Source organism: Oryzias latipes, chromosome 21 (assembly GCF_053564925.1).
Source record: "Oryzias latipes strain Hd-rR chromosome 21, Olatipes_Hd-rR_3.1".
NCBI lineage: Eukaryota > Metazoa > Chordata > Actinopteri > Beloniformes > Adrianichthyidae > Oryzias > Oryzias latipes.
In genome coordinates this window covers 10,867,942-10,888,877 of record NC_136257.1, presented here as the reverse complement: position 1 = coordinate 10,888,877, position 20,936 = coordinate 10,867,942, and the positions used below count along the sequence as shown (strand labels likewise).

The following is a 20,936-nucleotide window of genomic DNA, read 5'->3' as shown; positions in this document are numbered from 1 at the left end:
AAGATAGGGGTTTATGTTTTTCCCCAAAAAAGAAGATGGAAGAAAGAATCTAGGAAATCACACTGCATGATTTTTAAAGATTATTTTGTATAATGGCACAAAAAATAAGAATTTTACTCCTACAAAAAAAAAAAGAATCTGTTCCTGACAGACCTGTTACTTCTTCTTTAAGAATCTCTTCTATCTTCCACTTGTTACCTGCATTAAATTCACCAGTCTGAACTGGTTATCTGTATAAAAGACACCTGTCCAAATCCTTAAACAGACAGACTGTAACCTCTTGAACGTGACCAAAGAGCTGTCAAAGGAAACCAGGGACAAAATAGTCATCTTGAACAAGACTGGGATGAACGATTTGAAAATGAAAGAAATGCAAGATCACAAACAATCTCCATACATGGTTGACAACAGAGAGAAAATGGCCCAGAATTACACAGAGCAACTGGTCAATGACCTGAAGAAAGCTGGGGCCACAGTAACAAAGTAACAATATGTCATGGATTCAATTCTTGCAGAGCTCCAAAGGTCTCTTTGCTCCAACCAGAACCTTTCCAGGTCCATCTGAAGTTCTTCAGAGACCGTCTGGATGATCAAGAGAAGGATTGTGAGAATGACATTAGACCAAAATGGAACTTTTGGGTATAAATGTGCATCCCCATGTTTGGAGGGGGAACACCATACCCACTGTGAGGCATGGAGGTGGAAACATCATGCTTTGGGTCTGCTTTTCTCCAAAAGGGATAAATGGGACCATGTCTGGTCAGACTTTGAATCAGATATCAGTGAGAACATTGAGGAGGAGACATGTGAATCTTCCAGCATGACTTCCCCTTTGTGCCCCACCTTTTAGGCTCCACCTACAGGTTAGTGCTTGGGGGACATTCATCCACCCACTGCCCATTGTACTTAGGTTGGGTCAACCTGGTTTCAGGGTTTAGGAGGAGGTACATGGCCAAGTACATGACAACTGTTAGTGTGGTAGCTGTGTGGATGCAGCAGTGAGATTCAGCTCCACTGCTGTCCAACACGCAGATATCCCAGAATCCTGTTCATCCCCCTACTCTTACATACATTCATCTTAGTATTTAAAGACTAAGTGCAGCTCACTAAGCCACCATGTTTCAAAAAATGCCTTGTTTTAGAACTTTTGTGTCGCTTTGTGTCGTTTAAACAAAGGTCTTGTGTTGAACAAGGCTATGATGAATGTGTGGTTGCTTCCATTTGAACAGGATTGTTCAACCATGACTGTGACCTGAACTTTTTACTGCATTGATTTCTCCCACTGGATAATCTAAAGCATTGGTATGAGCCGTAAAAACATCTACACCTAGAAAGGCAACATTCCAGACCTACTACTCATTTGCAGCACTGACATTGATTCTTTTTTGCTTGCTTTTTATCGCAGTCTTACATTTTAAAAGCCATTGTTACTTAAAGAGCAACACGACTCAAGTGAGGTACAACTGCTGTTTTCCCTGAAACTCAGTGGCATGTTGTTCAATTGAAACACAAAGATCATTGGAGAATGTTTTCCTGAGATTTGTGAACACTTTTCAAAAGACTGAATGCGCTGAGTCATGACTTCTCCCTGAAAAACAAGAACTCAATCATGGGGCGCACCTTTATGTCTCAACTTGCTGCAACAATTTTTAAATTTTAAACTGTGCAAAGACATATATAAACACCTTGCTCTGCGTAGATACTTGTTTTTTATATTCACATACAAGTTCCATATAGTTTGTACCTATTATGAAAATTACAGGCCTCTCTCATCTTTTTAATTGGGAGAATCACACAATTGGTGACTGGCTAAATACCCTTTTGCCCCACTGCAAGGATCACCTGCACAAACTTGAATCCAGTATTTGTGCCGGGTCAGTAAGGAGCCAATACACTCAACTTACTAACAAGCAGAGTTAGTGCTTGTAACTTACATAACCCGTACGAAAACATCATAAACAACAATTGTATGTTTTCAGGATTTCCCTTGGTTGCACGAGCCTCAAGGGAACTGCAAGACACACCTACACTCACCTTAAGACTCACCACTCCTTTCTATGACCCTCCACGGGCCACAACAACCCAAAATAAAATTAAAATAAAACGCCCAAACCACCCCTCCTAAAGCTACCTACACACCCACACATACACTTCTTTTGTGTTAAAATGTATAAATCTCATCTATGCTTATCTGATCTTGGATATGGCCTATTTGAACATTTTTGTGGTCCATTTTCAACCATATATTGCCTCAATGAGTCCCCAATTTTGTGTGGCGAAGGCCATTCAGAAGGATCTTTTGAGCAATGCCTTGCCCCAGCCCTCTCCCTCTACCTTTCTGTTCTTCTCCCTCTCCATCGTCAGCTGATCGTCTCACTTTCTCTCTATCATTATCATCATCATCTGAACCTCTCTCCTCATTCTTCTCTGTTGTGACTGACTGTTTTGAATAAAATGAACATCTTGCTAATGCACTTTTTTAAATTAAGACTACTATTGTATTTAAAAGTGACTGACTGATTAACTTGCCCTAAACGTCCTGATTCTTTCTCTCTCTTTCTCTCCATCCTCACAGCTGTATGATATAGACTTTGTTTAGGAAGAATTTAAAAGAATACAGTGACTAAACTATATGTAATAATATATATTTTAAAAAATATTAATCATATTTTGTTGGATATCAGTTAGTGATGGAATAGAATAGATTTTATGTACTGTTGTTAAACATCTCCAAATGTTCAACTAAAATCCAAAGTGTCGTTCAGCCAAAGTGATCTTAAAAGCAATAGGCTGACAAACTTAATAGTCACTCAAAAAACAATAATTATCCTAACATTTAACAAAATAAAAAGTAACAAAAACACCATTTCACTCACCGTCACACATACTTCTCCCTACTTCTGCCTATAGGAGCAGCTTTTATCATTATTTAGTGCTGTTACAGTCTTAGGATAAAAACTTGTTCAGTGCATTGGTAAATCCAGTTAAAGAAATTATTGATGTCTGTCTGAAACAAAATCAGCTCAAACAAGTTCCTTTATTTTTCCCATCATAATTCATGATCCTGTAAATCCTGCTCAATACAGTTGTAAGACGCCTGTGATCATTTTTCTACTAGCTGTAGCCTGAATGTTTACAAGCCTGTTTTTAACAGACCTATAACGTAGCTGCTGTCGCTCAATCATTTAGAGATACTTTTTTCATTCCCACTGCATCCCTGTCCTTCTCCCTCTTGCACTTCCTGTTTTGAGCCCCGGGTTCTTCTTTCTTTTGCCGTTTTTAGCGCACTGTCATCAGATGACGACACGATTCAAATAAAAACAATTAATTGCGCGCTCATTCTCATGGAGATGCGCTAGAGCGCACTCTCTCTAATCTAATAATCTCTGATCATATCATTTAGATGTGCACAAACAGCTGTGAAATTAAAAAGTATGGACTGTAAATAATTTGCTTAACTTCGGTTTGGTGCCCTCTGTAGCCTGGCGCCCTATGCGACGCATCTACTGCATACCCACTTTTTGCGCCCTTGTCTCCCCCACATGCTCTCTTCCAAACCAGCTGTCCTCTTCCTCCCTAGCTTGTTGGAGTGTGGATGATCAGAAAAACTGGATGAACCCTGATACTTTGTTTCTGTCAGAGAACTGTGATCAGGCCCGGGGAGTAGATCCCACGCACATCCAGGGTCAGTCTGCTACAGTCGCAGAGCACCTGGAGGACCTCCATTTCCAACTAACAATGATGTGGGGTCGAGCAGGAGCTGTTCATTTCTACGTCCACACCTGCACACCACACACAACAAACATCAGAAAAGACAAACCCTCCAGTTCTGTTCCAACCCTGATAATTACTAGCATCAACACTAACCTTACGGAAATCCTTAGTTTGGTATATCCAGGCCCAAGCAAACTTCATGTTGAAAAATTAAAGGCATTCTGTTACAACACCGGGAATCACTCCGGATAAATTAAGGAAAAATCAGTTGAGCAGGTATGTATAGAGTCTCCTGAGGATTAAATCAAGGTCTCACACTTGATCCCTTACCTGCACCTATACAAAGCAAAATATCCAATCCCATACCGTTTCCCTGCTGTAAAAAAAACAATGGAGTACATCCCATCGAGAACCTAATGCCGTAAAAACAAGCTATTAGTAATCTTATCCAAGCTAAGGCTTCTGTCCTTCACACAGACTGTCAATTCAGAATTTAGACTTGAGCACAAAAACAAAAAGATTTACTAGCAATATGTGATATCAAGAGAGAACAGACGAAAGCTGCCAAACAAGAAAATAAAAATTCATCTATATTTTTCTTTTTGCTTATAAACTATTTATACCTGCACCAATTTGCCTCAATTTACTTTTATGGTTGGAATCTAGGAAACTAAATTCTAAATGTTTAAAATAAAACAAAACTTTCTATGGTAAATTATGGTAAATTAAAAAACCTTTAAAAGGTGAGGTCCAAAACTTATGGTGACGCTTCGTTCTGCCATTATGGTCCTCGCCTCTGGAACATTCTGCCGGAGAGCCTCAGGGCTGCAGAGACCGTAGAGGTTTTTAAGAAGAGGCTCAAGACCCACTTTTTAAATTTCACTTTTAGTTGACCTTATCTGCTTATTTATTCTATCAGTTTTAAATAAACATTATGTTATGTATTTAATTTGATATTATGCACTTACTGTAATCTTAATTTAATAATTTTATGTTTTTATATTCATCTTATGACTGTAATTTTAGCATCTTGTGATTTTAGCCCCAGTGTTACTTGTGGGGATTTGTTCTGCCAGGACTTGCTGGCTTGGTCGGTGGTTGTTTCTGCTGTTGTCACCCTTGCTGGGGCGGCGGAAGTTTAACATTGCAGCCTCACAGCTGTGAAGTGGACCCCATTGCTGTCCTGGTCTGGGTGGGCACTGTGGCGATGTTCCTACAGCTGAGCTGCTCCTGGTATAAATGAATTCCCAAATACTTCCTCGCAGCAGAGCCAAGCCTTAAATCTCTTTTAGAAGTTACTTTTATAAGTATGAATTGTGTGTGGGGTCATGTGCATTAATGGAGGGGAGTGGGAAGGGTGAGTTGGGTATATATTGCAATATGGTGTGTTTCTTTTGTTTTTAGTTTAAATGTTAAAACGCTTTGAGTTGCACAAGGTATGAGAAGCACTTTTTCATAAATACATTTTGATTCGATTTAAAAACTATACGTTGATTCAAAAATATACTAATTCTTTACAGCGTCCACAGATTTCACAGCCAGAAATCCTCCTAGGATGCAAGTGCATTAAATCAGTTGTGGGGTTCCTCAAGGATCAATTTTAGGCCAACTACATTTTAACCCTTGTGCTATCTTAGATGACCCCACCCTTACATTGGCGTGTTCTCCCTACCATGACAAAGGTGGATAAAGGTGGAAAGATTTCATGTAATCCATGGACACCAGTGAAGATCACAAATCATTGAAGAAAAAAGGTTCAGAGCACTGTGTAGTGGGTCTAGATGACCCAACTCCCAAAGTTAAAGTGCCTAAGATAGCACAAGAGTTAATGTAAATATCCTGGCACTTGGAGTCAACATCCGAAGGCCTGATGTTTGTTTTCATAAGTATGCTGATAAATGTTGTCAGTGATGTATTTATATTAAAAAGTTGCTATTTGCTTACAAATTCTGATGTAAAAACTGGCTTTAAAAGTATGAAATTTTCTTCACAAGTTTTATTTGTTTTGCTTTTTCCTTTTGTCAGATCAAGTAATGAGATGAGACCATTTTAATCTTAGACACAAGTTGCTACCATCTCAGGATTTTCATACTCTAAAGAGGCCTTGAATGCTAATCTCCCAGGTTTTGTTGGTAAAATGGAGACGTTAACCCTTTTAAAATCTCCTTTAAGTCAGCCCACATACTTGATTGACACTCGATACTTGATTACCCTCCAATCAAAGAACCTTTTGAAATTTTTGTTAAATATTTCTTTTGCTGCTGTATCACAATGTTTCAGGGCTCATGTTCCATGAATAGGTGGTGCCATACTGCAGTTTCACTGAAGACTGGTGGACTGATTAATTTAATTGATGTTGAAATTTTACTTGTTTTTAAAAAAAATCAGTGAGCTGTTTATTTAATGTAAAAAAAAAAAAGATAAAAGATGCTACTGAGCATGTTACTCTGTGAATATAAGAGCTATTTATTTGCTTTTTTTTATTTACTTGCCATTTAAATAAGCAAAGTTACTTGTTGGCTTCTGGATGACAAATGATTGGTGTTGGTCCTGAAAACAAAAAACAAAAAAATGTTTCTACTCTGAATTAATGAAGCTTTTCAAAGCAATTTCCATAAGGAAGATCAACTCTCCTTTAAGCTGGGTTCTTATGTCACTCACCTTACGTACACGCCACTCTAAATTAATAGCTAAATCTCCCGCCTTCTTTTCTCAGCCAATCGTTTATTTCTCTACATTCTATAAAGTTTTGCTGGCCCTCCTCTGCCATGTCCTCCACCTGGACCAATACTATGTCCTCAACCACCGTCAGTGTCTAGGCTCTGGGGTTTATCCATCTATGGTCTGAGCCTATCCCGGGAGGATAAAGATGTCACCGGCCCAGAGCCTAACCGCCAAAAGATTATGCACTATTAATCAGAAATTAATCTTTATCATTTGCATTCCCAAGATTTCTCCTTATTGAAATCAAATGTGTCCTCCACATGTGAGGAAGAGGCGAGAAGCAGTCCCAACTGTGTTTAGGCGCCAGGTAATTTCCCCATCCCCCCCCCCCAATAAACACCTGATTGCAGAGTGCCAACTAGTGAGATATTTTGTATTATTTTGAATGGAAACAATCCCACAATCCTCCAGTCTTATTCCACTTATAATGCTAGTTTGTCTGGAAGAGTGGCACACTGCCGTGGTACAGGTGTGTCACGGTGAAAAAAGCTTTAGATGAAAGGCCAGGCTGTTATCGGTCAATTTCTGTTCTGACCCCCACCTCCGGTCATGAGCTTTGGAGTAATGACCAAAAAATAAGATAGCAATTGCGGGCGTCTGAAATCCTTTTCCTTCATGAAGTGGGTTGACTCACTCAGGGATGAAATCAGGATCGTAGTTAGGCTCAGTTAGAGCCCCTTATCCTCAGGATCAGAAGGAGTCAGCCGGGAGTGTTTGGTTATGTCAGAATGTCTTCCAGACACTTGTCAGTGGAAGTTTTCTGGACATGTCCTACTGGAGAGAAGTGTTGAGAAGACTCAGAATTCAATTGAGAGATTGTATCTCTTCAGTTACGTCCTCTCTGTGCCCTTTAACTGGAAAAAGTCTACCCTGAAAATATTTTTCAGTGACTTTCACAATACAAATTGTTGAACCAGCTGGTAATTACCAGGGTTTGTCAGAAAAAATAAATAATAACAACTCTAGGTGAAAGAAATGAGCAAATCATAACCTAATCTGACGAATTCCTTTGAGTGGCATCTCCATTTGTTCAGAAGCATCCTTGATTACCGAACAAAAAGTTTCAGTTTCTTTTTCCTTTCTAATCTCCCATTTGACCTTTGCGTTTGTTCAGAATTGATGTTCAATTTTCTGGCATTTAGAGCCAAAATGAGCTTCACGTTAACCCATGGTGACCCGGCGATGGAGAAATTGGATCATTTTGAGAGCCATTACTCTTGTGAGATGAAGAAAGGTTCAGCAAATGCAAAGAAGTACACTGGATACCTTTTCATTAGTTTGTAGCTCTTCTTCTGAAACAGGGCTGCACTTACACCTAAATTGCTGACAGGACTTGTGGAGAAAGAAACATCCTTTAAAATTACCTGGCTATCGATTTCCCCCAGAATTATTATCCAGTAGTGTGCTGAAACGTTGTTGGTTTGGCATACAAGTGCAGAAAAATGCAGACATTTTTTAAGAACGCCAAGAAGTGCAATATCAAATAATGGTTTTCTTCATCCAAACACAAGGTTGACATGTGAAACTTACAGCTAGCAAAAACATTTTTATCGACTTGTTTACATCCAAAACTTACATCCAAAAAATTAGTACATTCAAGCACAGTGAAGACACAAGCTTTAGAAAGAGTGCACCACTTACCCGAGCCCCTCTTTGAGACCACCTTTAGACTTTTGGACAATGTGATGTACAGCAGGATCAGGAGAGGGCTGGGAGGTCTCATCTTCCTCCCCTGTCCTTACAGCCTGGAGATGCAAAAATGAAAGAGGAAGAAAGAAAAAGTCATCAGTCAGTGCCTGGTAAAAGACACAGGTGCCTCCATGTCAGCGGAACATTTTCAGTCCGTGCAGATTGATGCTACAGCATCCGTGGTTCTTCAAAGGTTTGCTCAAGTACATGAGCACATGCATACTTAAAGGCTAACTAACACTATTAACACCATTTTCTGCTCTCCCCTTGAGAATCGTTCTTCTAACGATTTTCTTTCGAGACCGCAATTGAGATGAGTTATCAACAAATAGACATATTTCATGGCAAAAAAAAAACATTTCCCCTTCGATCCTGGAGAATCAATAAAGAGGTAATTATACATGTAAGATAGTTTTTCTCTTTAAAGTTAAAAGAGGGGGTGAGGGACCTTGAGATTATCACTTTGTGACTCACAGAGAAGCAACAAATATCCCACCGCTTCACTCTTCTTCTCAGGCTTTAATTGATGGAGGTGACTCATCCTTAACTCCCCATCTTCTCTGAGTAAACAACATAATCTAACATGTAGTAATTGCACTCTGATAGTCAGCTCCTGAAATAAAGCGAGTGCTGTTGAATCAGTTTGATTTTAAATGAAAATAGATCACATGAGTAATAGTTTATCAGGCACAACTGTTTGCTGATGACATAACTCTTGGAAGTCATTGTCTAACTTCAGGATAAGCTTGCAAATGAACAACTCTACAGAATAGCAAGTATGGGGTCCAGAAAAATAAATATTAATTGAATATAATCAATTTCAGTTATTTATCTTCCATGAGTCAGGTGAAAACTGTCTGTAAAGCTACAATCACAATGCCCCTTGCAATACACATTTAAGCAACCACAACCAATGAAAATCTATCACACGTGTATATTGGACTTTCGGGGCTCCATGTTTAAAACTCTTGCGTTTACGCATAGATATGCAAGTTTGTACAATCATTTTTGGTCGCTGTGTACAAAACATGTGTCCATTGAAAATGCATTGCAAGTTAAACCAGGTTAAACTTTGACCAATCGGTAATTTGGATGTGGTAATGACGTATGGATGGCATCTCTTTTCATTCATGGAGGTGCCAACCATTTAGAAATTGATCATGGAGGAGCAACTAATAATTGAAGTTTATGCACGACTGGAATTATATGACACCAGGTCTTTTATGTATTGGAATAAAGCTGTGCAAGAACAGGCCTAGAGCAAGATTCACCAGATTTGCACCACTTTGACATTCTCGCTCAACTGGTGGTGCACTAGCATTAGGTGGTGACAGTCCAGTGTGAACACCCTGGGCTAAAAACGCATTCCCCTAAGACCCCTTGTTTAGTGCGTTCTTGAATGCTGTGTCACATGCCCAATGTGAACGTAGCATAAAAGTTTTCCATCATGAAATTGTATGAGTGAGTTCCCGCCAATGGTAAGCTTTGGAATACTAAAGTGTGTCTATCATAAATTTAGAGTAAGTATGCTGTTTAAATGATTATTTATCTTCTCTCAAATCTCATCGACTATAGACTGGATAATTCTTTGGACATACAGTACAGACCAAAATGTTGGACACACCTTCCCATTCATTTGAACGGGAAGCTGTGTCCAAACTTTTGGTCTGTACTGTATCTTCATTTCAGTTTGACAATTTTTATATTTGAAAAGAAAAATTCCAAACATGTGCATGTCTGGATACAAATGTCATCTTGGATTTTTTATGAATGAATTTACTTTCTTATTTTTTTAATCTTTGTAAATTAAATAAAAAAATAATCTACAATAATTCATCAAAAATAAGTAAAACACATGTGAACACGGGGTGGCTGGCGACCGGTGGCACTTGATATGGACGGTTTCCGTCAAATTTACACATAACTCAATCAGCTGCTGCTGGCCGGCAAATCGGCTGCCACGGCTTTGTGGCCACCCAATTTTGAAATGATGTCATCCCCACCTGACACTATCGTCGTCTGCATTCATGACCACGCCAACGATTTTCAAAAAAATCCAGTGACGGCAGCTAAGCTTGAAGATTGTGCCGATGCCTCCCCATTGCGCGGTGCCATACGGTACGTTTATGTGACCGTAGCATAAGACCATTTTTCTCAACCTATTTGCAGAAAATCTGCTAACGGACTCAGACTTTTGACTTATTTCTAAAGGGGCGTGTTTTACAGTGAGGAACTCACAGTTACAAACTAGAAAACTCTGTTACATTAGGTTTTTAATGCTCTAAATGTCTTTTTCTGGCTGTAAAAAACCCAAATTCCTTTTTGCTTAAATTCTTCACAACCGATTTACCAAGCAAAACAAGCGAATTACTGACGGCTTAGCCCTTTGTCCTTTTACTCAAGGAAAGCTGCCATTTCAGCCACACATTTCTACTCTTGCCAAGGATCTTTTCAGTCAGCTAATTTGCCATAACAACATCGGTGACCCTCCCACGGATCCAAATCAAGCCGTGCTTTCACAGCCCAGTGGCGTCTAAGTTCTGCCAACCATGACATCACCAGTCTGCTGCACAGAGGGGCATTATAGTCCTTATACCACAAACATCCATCCCAGCCCACCTCATCTACCCACACCAATTCATCCTTTTTACCCTCTTTAGTTCCGGCAATTCCACCACAAAAAAGCTGTCATTGGACCACCTAAGTGCTGAGAAGTAACTTCTAAAAGCTGAAGCTGGAGTCAGCCTGACCTCACTGTGGCATTCAGGGTTGGTGATGGACAGATGGGGAAAAGTGTTGGCAGATACTTGACATAAGAGCAGCATTTAAACACTTTATGTGATGATTCTAGTATGTGGCTTGACCAAAATGTTCTCCTTTTTTCTTTTAGCCAATTTCAGCATTCCGTCCCACTACAGAGCCTTTACAGCCCTAGTGACATTTTAATGACATTTATTATCTTCACAAGTCAGTGTGAGTTAAAAAATCCAAACACAAGTTCAGTTTCTTAACCCTTGTGCTATCCAAGGCACGTTAACATTGGGAGTGGGGTCATCTGGACCCCACAAGACAGTGCGCTGAACCTTTTTCTTCAATGATATGTGATCTTCACTGGTGTCCATAGATTACACAAAATCCACTTCACTTTTATCCACCTTTGTCATGATAGGGATAACACGTCAATGTAAGGGTGGGGTCATTTTGACCCCACAAGATAGCACAAGGGTTAAGATCACGTCACACAGCCACTATATACATATTACACATTAAGGGGTGGGCGATATTGGGAATTTCGGGTATCGATCCAATACCCAAATGCCCAGTGTACCCACCTTCTGACTGCTACTTCCAGCAGGATAAGGCATCATGTCACAGAGCTGGAATCATCTCAGACTGTTTTCTTCAACATGAGAATGAGGTGACCTCAAATGGCCTCTACAGTCACCAGATCTCAACCCGATATGGTAAATGGTAAACGGCGTATGCTTATAAAGCGCATTTCTACCCACAAGGCCCAAAGCGCTTTACAGTTACAGACCCATTCACCCAGTCACACACACATTCACACACTGGTGGCGGCTCCGATGCCGAACACTGGCGCCAATTTCCCACCAGAGGCAAGGTGGGGTTCTTGCCCAAGGACACATCGACTCATGGGCGTGCAAGGCAGGAGTCGAACCTGTAATCTTACGATCATGGGTCGACTGCCCTACCCCTGCACCACGGCCGCCCCAGAGCACCTTTGGGATGTGGAGGATCAGGAGATTGGCGTCATGGATGTGTAGCCGACAAATCTGCAGCAACTGTGCGATGCTCTCAATATGGACCAAACTCTCTGAGGAATGTTTCCAGTATTTTATTGAAAAGAAATACACGTGCATATGAAAACAACCATATGCACACGTAAATGATGCCATCATAATAACTTCATCACGAACAGACATTTTGTGCAAATACATACAAAATACATGACACAGTCAGTCCACTAAATGTGAAGTTTGTCAACAAGTTTGGAAACAGCAGGACTGTAATTGATGTTCAATGAAAACAATAACCCATTGAGATCATTTACTGGTTCATTGCTGAACTAATAAATTAATTTGTCTCACTTTTAGCAGAGAATTTGCTTGATTCTACTCAAAAGCTCTGTTACTGTTATAGAATATTCCAAAGATGTTTTACAATTTGTAATAATTTTACACTTTTAATTCCAGGATGAATGGGGGAAATATACAAAAAATGTAGTGTTTAAGGTTGTTTTAACCTTGTGCTATCTTAGATGACCCCACCCTTGCATTGACGTGTTCTCCCTACCATGACAAAGGTGGATAAAGGTGGAAAGATTTCATGTAATCCATGGACACCAGTGAAGATCACAAATCATTGAAGAAAAAAGGTTCAGAGCACTGTCTAGTGGGTCTAGATGACCCAACTGCCAATGTTAAAGTACCTATGATAGCACAAGGGTTAATGTGTACCTCAAAATCTTTTTTTGCCTGTTTCTGTTTTACTTAATCTACTGCTGATGTTGAGTTGGCTCATCACAAAACTTCTGTTGAGTAGCTTAGTTCTGTGTTTTCCCCTCTGCCACGATCCCAGCTGCTTTAAATTAGTCCAGATCACAGCTGCTGTGGATTTATATTCAAGTCCTGGGTTTCCATCACTCATTGTCAGGCCCTATGGTTAATTGAAATGTACAACAGAAAGAGACTTTACTAAAACAATACCTAAAAAATAGTAATTATCATTATTTTGATGAACACATTTCATGACGTCAACCTAGAGTCGACCTTGGCAGCGTGTCTGCGTTTTTCCCACGAAAAGAAATAACATCCAAACCTTTGCAAAGATAGATGTACATACTGTGCATAGAAAAGGAAAAAGTTTTTGTCGATCACCGCTAGTTCAGCAGAGAAAATGGGTGTGTGTGTGTTAGCCTGGGGGCGGAGCTGGCAGCGCAGACTCTTCCTGGAAGGGGCGGATCCTCACTGTCATACGTATGAATGTGAGAGCCCGGTTGTGTTCGTGGATTAGGAGGAGCTGGTGCTCAGAGAGCAGAATTTTAGAGGAATTCTCAGAAATGCGTGAATGGATCAAAATACCACTTTAGGGTTGTTGTTGTTTTTGTGAGGAATGAACATTATAATACTCTTAAAAAGCCCAATGATTTAATAATTTAAGCCCTTTAAAACAACACCATAGAGGAATCAAAGAACTAAACCAAAATCAACCTAAACTTGTGTAAAAAAAAATTAAAAACCACACACAAACACACAAAAAGATAACAAAACAAAGCATGTGACATTCAGGAATGGAAAGGTCAAAACTAGAGGCTCAGACCCTCACAAGAGCAAAAGCTAATATATATCACTAAGAGAAATATTTTTCTTTGTTTAATAATTTTTATTGAGGCGTGCCTTTGATTCTTATAGTTTACTTAGACACCTATTATTTTTTTATGCAGAAGACAATTACGTGGTTTCTTCTCAATAAAAACAGGGATGCAAACTCACTTTCCCCACGATTTGGTTTAAAAATTGATTGTTGGATCACGGATTTGTTTTGGTTCGATATATGATTTGTGTATTACAAAGCAACATCAACAAAAAACCAAAAATTCAGAAAAATCCTTTATTTAATTTGCTTAAAATCAAATAATGACTAAAAAGCTTTCAGTTGGCTTTTACCAAGTCTGGCATAATTTAATAAAACAATAAATAATAAATCTTTCTGAAATTTAGCACAAGGCGTGTTTTACACATTCAACGTGAACATACTGGTGTGTAGTAGAAAGGCAACCGTTCACTTTCTCCATGATTTGATTTAATGGTGTAACATGCGATTCAGTTTTCAATCTAGAATTTTGGAATCCCATAATCGGAAGCATATATGACCAGGACCCTGAAAAAAACGCCATCACACTACACGCCATGACCCCCCTGCTCTAAAACAAGAATTCCGTAACTTTAGTTGAACACGATGACTATAAAACATTTATAAAGCAAACTTAACGGGATGTCTGCAAAGTGTATTAGGTACAGCTCAGAAGTAGATAGTTTTTGCACAGTTAGCGTCTTGTTTGTGCAGTTGAGTGCATGCGAAGCCTTGTCTCTAAGGCATCAGGAGCAGGTGTGTTTGAGGAAGCGCACACAGAGGCATGGCGTGATATCCACGCTTCAGCGGTGCATGAAGCATGCACACATCATCACACAGAAGCACACATGCCATTTGCCAGCTGCTTTTCACCACAAGATGAAGGGCACGGCCCGGGATTGCCTGCTGACTCGCCCTCGCAGAGGAGCAGCAAAGAAAATTTCACTTTTTTGTTGATCCTGGTAACGAATCTTCCGGGTTAGCTCAGTCTTTATCAAATTAAATTTACCACTTTCCGCGGTAAATTTAAGGGTGGTGCTGTGTGCACCACCCTCTGACCATTTGCTCCCATGTTCTCCACTTTTGGCTTCTTGGAATTCATTTTGAGACCGAGGAGTCCTCACATCAGGTTCTCTGTTCAGTTGCTATTGATTTAATGGACAGTTGTATCATTTCTGAGGAGGAAAGCTCCAGCGTCTCCAGCATGTCAAGCCGAACTGATGCATCGCCATAATTCAGGAATTTAATCTAATTTAAAAGGTTAGAGACCCTGCAGTGTTGTCTAACAAAAAAAGCATTTTTATTGGCAGGGCTTTCCCTGTGTTTTGCCAAAGACGTAGACTTTCAAAAAGGCTTTCTTGAATTTACAATACTAGTTGCAGTAAATCCTGTTTATCAGAGTATATTTGATGGCGTCAATTGGAGAAAACCAACTTCCTTTCCAAAACAAAATATTGTACATATCATGGAAAGTTTTGTCCTCTTTAATTGTTGGATCACACTAGAAAACCACAAACACGCACAGACAACTAAATGAAAAGTGGCAGGGGGAGGACTTTTTCTAGCTGTGTTCATATATAATAACCTGGCAACTATATTCCTTATTGAGGGTCTTTGCACATAATTTTATCATGGAAATTGCACACTAATTAGTTCTTTAAAGGCATAGCCGCTTACACCCGTCTGGGTTCTGCACGTTTTGGGTTGGAGGAGCGTCTGGTTCAAGACGCAGTTCCCTTGAGGCTTGATGAAAATGGAACGTATGATTGTTAAGAAAGTGGCAAGTGTTTCGCAAAGTGTTGATAAGGCTAATGTAAGTTGCATGCCCTACGTCACACTCTAGTCATTAGTAATACATTTTTCACTTCTACCCTTATGGCTAGATATGGGTTGTCTATTAGCAATAAAATGGGCAATCCTGTATGGAGCACGCAAGGAAAACTTACTGCCTAAACAGAATTTACGGGCCCCTTGCACAGTCCAAAGGGTTTTAGGGTATGTAAGATGGTGGCTTACAGAGTTACAGGTTTGCCCTTTTTTTTTGCCTGTGAGGAGTCCTTATCTAGCCTTAAGGGCAGTTGTGACTAAACCATAAGCAACTCTGTTCAGTACAGACTCCGTACTGAAGCCAAACTGTAAGGCTAAGGAAACACCGGGCATGGGACAATGCGGATTCTTGAAGGCACATTTACCCCCATAGTGGTCACACTGGACAAGCAGGGAGGGGCTACTTCTTCTTTTTCTACAGTTTACTAGTGCATGTCCACAAGCTATGGTTGTAAGAGTCTTCGTGCGAAATGTCGAAGTGGTGCAAATCTTGTGAATCTTGCTCCAGGCTTTTTCGTTCACGCTCTGTTCTGATATATGAAAGACTCAGTGCCATAGAATTCTGCCTGCATAGAAACCAAAATGATGAATTTCTCCCTCATGATCAATTTTCTTTATTAATTTCAATCATGTCTGAAAATCTTTGGTGTTGGACCGGACGGAAAAGGAAAGAGGGGAAGAAGAGAGAGGGACGTTAGAGAGAGGGGGGGTAGGGGGTGATAATAGGAGGGGAAGGGGAATAAGACCATGAAGCAGCATAAAGCAACAAGTTTACTGGTTGTTAATCATTATGGTAAGGTTCAAATGTAGAAAAAAAAAAAAAAAAAAAAAAAAAAAAAAAAAAAAGGGGGCGGAGCCTGTCCACACACACACTCAAATGTTATAAACACACCCACATGTACCCAACACACATTGATCTCATGATCAATTTTCAAACAATCGATGAATGAAAAGGTATGCAATTCATACATCACTTTCCAATCCAATGATTAAAGTTTGACCAGGTTGAACTTTCAACACGTGTTTAATGGCCATGCGATTTGTACACAGAGCCCAAAAATGGTCATGGAACCTTGGGTAGCTATGCATGAATGCAAGAGTTTTGAATGCGGAAGTCTGAAACATGCAATTACACACATAGACTTTTCATTTATATTTCTGCTTTTCACAAAGTCCACTTTGAACATTAGATTCTGGTTTAAAAATAAAAGGAAAGTACAGCTAAATATTAAATATCACCCTGCATTTTTACTTTTGATAAAGAATCATTTAAAAAGATGAGTGAAAAGAAGAGAATACACACAAAAAACACATGAGACAACACACACTCAGAGATAAACACACAAAGGGAATGAGTCATAGGTGCTTCTGTGTATCACCGTGTCAGAGACGTTCATGCTGTGCTGGGAGAGCTGGAGCAGGACACACTGCAGCTAACCTCACTGTACGTCTGCCTGCTTCGACATCTTCTCAATATGATATGTGCATGTTTTCCCTCCGCTGTCTGCCAGATGTGTCACAGCGTGAGTCAAGCCCCATGAGCTTTATTGGGTTGTAGTGAAGTTAATCACTGGCTCAGAATATGTTACAAAAAATATGGAAAGCTTAGGGAACAGTCGTTATAAACACGTTTGACCGCTTTTGACCACGGCCAGCCCGGGTTAATCTCTGGGGCCTGGCTATAGGTGGTAGAAGTTAACAAGGAGGGGGCTGTGAGCTGTGCCCTGCTTTAGTCCCAGCATGCACCTCCTTACTGAGTAAGATTAATTACAGCGCAGTTCTAAGTCAGTCCGCTCTCCTGCTGTTCTCCTTGACACGCACACATGAGGAGATTGTTCGATCACGTATAAAGCAACAGTATGCTGTAATTAACCGGAGGGTTTCAAGGAAAACCAAAGGCGTTCCACTTCTGGCTGGTCATGAGCGGATCTGTGGGCTGTTGAGCTCTGAGCTCAGAGACCTTCCACCAGCGGCGAAGCATTCTCGCCCAGTTGTTGTTGATTGCTTTCAACCAGGTCCCCGGTGCTCAGGCCATTGTCAGCTGTCCAAGGCTGACTGGCTGCAGAAATGCTTCCATGCTCCCGGTCAATGCCGCCTTTGATGGAGAGCAGGGGCCAACACCCTTCTCCCTCGTTTAGTACACACACCCCACTGGGGGCAGTTGAACCACTAAGGATGCACATGAAGACTACAAACACTTACAAGGACCACCTACAACCCCACATACACACATGTACACCGCCTCACACAAATTTATAAGAACATTTATTGGTTTTCAAGTAAGATATGAGGATTTCTAACCTCATATAAATACTACTTGTTGAGCTACTTATTCCTCTTCAAGCTACGTTCAGTGTGTTTAAGAAACGTCTATGTAAATGTGGGTACATGCACATTTGAGGCGAGTTTCAGGCTTGTGCATTCAAAACTCTCGCATTCACGCATGGCTATGCATAATTTTAAGACCAAATTTGAGCTTTAAGCACAAAACACAAGGACATTGTTTGAACTTTAACCAATCAGAGACTCTGATTTGGTAGTGCCTTATGGATGGCATCCCTTTTTTATTCATGGAAGTGACAACCGTTTGAAAATTGATCATGAAGGAGAAGTGCGGTTGTATGCTGCCTAGATTATATGACACCTAGTCTTTTATACATCGCAATAAAGTTGTAAAATGGTAAATGGCTTGTACTTACATAGTGTTTTACTGCCTTCTCAGAAGCCTCAAACTGCTTCACAGTCCCATCCCCCCTTGCAAACACAAACACTCACACACCGATAACGGCTCTGCTGCCAAACACTGGCGCCAACTTAGGACAACAAGAACCAATGTGGGATTTACTGTCTTGCTCAAGTACACTTCAACACAAGGGTGCAGAGTGGGAACCGAACCTGCAATTTTCCAATTAGACGTCGACTGTTCTACCTCAGCACCATGGCCAAAAGAAAAAGCCTGGAGAAAGACTCACAAGATTTGCACCGCTTTGAAAATTGCGAACCAAGCCTCTTCCACGTGTAGGTACATGCGCTAGTATAACAACAGTCCAGCGTGAACCCCATAGGCCAAAGTAAAGAATCCATGTTCATGAAGGTGCGTCATCTGCCCGGTGTGAGCGTAGCTTAAGAAACAGGTACCAGTGCCATGTAGTGCTGTGTAAATAAGTCGTGTGTGAATAGGTAAGTCCCACTTAACTCCCAAAAGGAGGAACTTGAGACTTGTAAAAATCGTTTGTATGTCTATTTTTATATGAACCTTTGTCAGTGTTTCAGGCGTTTGCTGTAGTTTTATTTGTGCGATTGTAGAAACACCATCATGTGACATTATTTTCATTATTTTCATTTCAGTTCATTTACAATGAAATGCTTAACTACCAGTATTCTTTACACAGAAGACTGGAGAAAAGCAAACTGTTAAGTTCAGACAACACACAAATACAAACTATATTATAATTATCTCTTGCTTCAGGAGAACTCTGTTTTAGCCCAATTTATAGCCACAGGCTCCTCACTCCACCTGTGTAAGAGAAATAGCTTTATAAGGCCACTATTCACTGTAAACTTTGGCTGCACTGAAGATATTCAGATTGACATAAAAAGGAGACATCACCATCAAAAAAATAAAATGAAATAATAATATAAATAATATTGAATATGATTGTAACATGGGTTGCTTCTTCAATTTCGAGGCAGTATTAGAACAAGCAGATGAGGAAACACTTAGCTAAAAGCTAAAGGCTTAGGCTTCATTAAATGCTTCCCATTGCAGTCAGACTTATTAATTTAGAGTTGAATTAAATGAAGCTGTTGTTTTAATTTCAGTAAGATTAGATCTTATAATAATGTGAAATAGTGTGAGAGTTGAGAAATGTTTTTTTTCTACTGTCATGAATACTCAAGTACTGAAAACAGTAATAAGGAGTGAACTTCTACTCTGCTTTCAGCTGCAAAAAGAGAGGCAGGAATTTATAGACATGCCTGTGCTGTTCGTTCTGTAAGTGTGGGAGGGGCCAACAGCAGCATCCCCTCCCTGTTGGTTCAGATCATTGGCTGTACATGAGACCTGGATGAAGTAAGTTTAATGTTGCCAATAGATAAAGACTTACTGCCGGCTCCTATGAAATTATGTCACATGAGTCGTGTTTTTTTTTTGTGATATAGACGTCACCGTAACAGAGCCAGCAATCTTCAGTAAGCAGTGATTGGTCCAAGTCGCTCTGAGTCATAATTTCTATGGCAACCAATCTCGCCAATCAGAGGAGCGCTTGTTGGAAGGCCACACCCCTTCCACTTGAAAGTGGACTGGGGAAAATCTGTCAATCGAATGTTTCAAGTGTTCAACGTGAGACCACCTACTTTTATTGTGGCATCTGATTAGTTAGATTATAATTTGAATAATTGACACTATGAAAAAAATATTGTTAAAAAAATGAGCAAGATCATGTTTAAAAAGGAATCAGAGCAAAAACTGTTATTCTGACAAATAAAATGATTGAGTAAGAACGGTTTATTTGGGATTTTAACTTTATGGAACCAGCGGATACTTCCTATTTTGAATGCAAGGGGGGTGAAGGGTTACTCTGTCCAGTTATCCTATAGAGTCAATGCTTCAGATAACAACCAGAACAGGCCTAAAGATGGTGCATCTACACTTCTACACTTCTTTGTTTAAATTAGACAAAATAATTGTTAGTTGTCTTTGAACAATGATGTTGAGCAATGATGTTTACCTGTGAACACTGATACAGTCATGCAACATGAACGACCGGGATGCTGTAGGGTTCAATTGTGTTTTAAAAATGATAAAATTTAAATTTTTTAAGATGAGGAAAGAGAGCTGAGTTTTTATTCTCAGTTTCAAACCAGTGTGCTTTAAGGAGTGTCTGTATCCTCGTTGAAGCTCAACATCTCAAAGAAAATTTAAGAATTTGTCACTATTTCAACTGGCCCACTGCAATTAATAAAATACATATTCATACTCTTTATGCTGATGGCTTCTTAATAGATGAAACCAATGGATGTGGTAACATTACTATCCTCCTATGTCTACACTTATCAACATTTATTACACTAACGATTAATACAGTCCAACAATCCATGTCAAAACCATGAAATATCACGTGTTTAAAGCTAATAGTCATTTAAATATAGATTATTTACTCTTTTCCACATCTCTCAAAGATTATTTCCTTATAATTAAGTTCACTTTAGTCCATGTAAAGACTAAACAGTAAGAATTAATGCCACAGTGTTTTAATAAGGTCAAACAATATATGGGAAAATTCAAGTACTTTTAAAGTTGTTAAAGTGTTATTGGTGCTTTATAAAAACAACAGTTTAATTATTTATTATTCTGATAGTCGCAGTACTTAAATATAATTTAGTCTAAATATGTTTTTTCTAAATCATGCCTTCACCAGTAATCTGATAACAAATTTTCATATTCATTAATTTCTAATATTTTATTCAAGGGTGCTTGTTTCACACAGATGGCGTGTTTGCAATTACAGCTGATAACTGTTCTTTCATTGCCGTTTGATGGTGACATAACTGTGAAATGAACTCCAGGTGTGATGCATTATATACAATCCCTTGTCTCCTAGTATCTT

The 20,936-nt window shown here is 39.6% G+C and overlaps 1 protein-coding gene across 4 annotated transcripts in view; it reads right to left on the bottom strand.

The window, feature by feature from the left end:
- il1rapl1a (interleukin 1 receptor accessory protein-like 1a) overlaps positions 1 to 20,936 on the bottom strand; it is a 231,640-nt gene that overhangs the window by 194,079 nt on the left and 16,625 nt on the right. For all 4 annotated transcript variants that reach the window (XM_023950643.2, XM_023950645.2, XM_023950644.2 and 1 more), the window contains exon 2: positions 8,080 to 8,183. In XM_023950643.2, coding sequence (XP_023806411.1) covers positions 8,080 to 8,161 — 82 coding nt within the window. In that variant the 5' untranslated portion in view covers positions 8,162 to 8,183. The remainder of the gene's footprint in view (positions 1 to 8,079; positions 8,184 to 20,936) is intronic.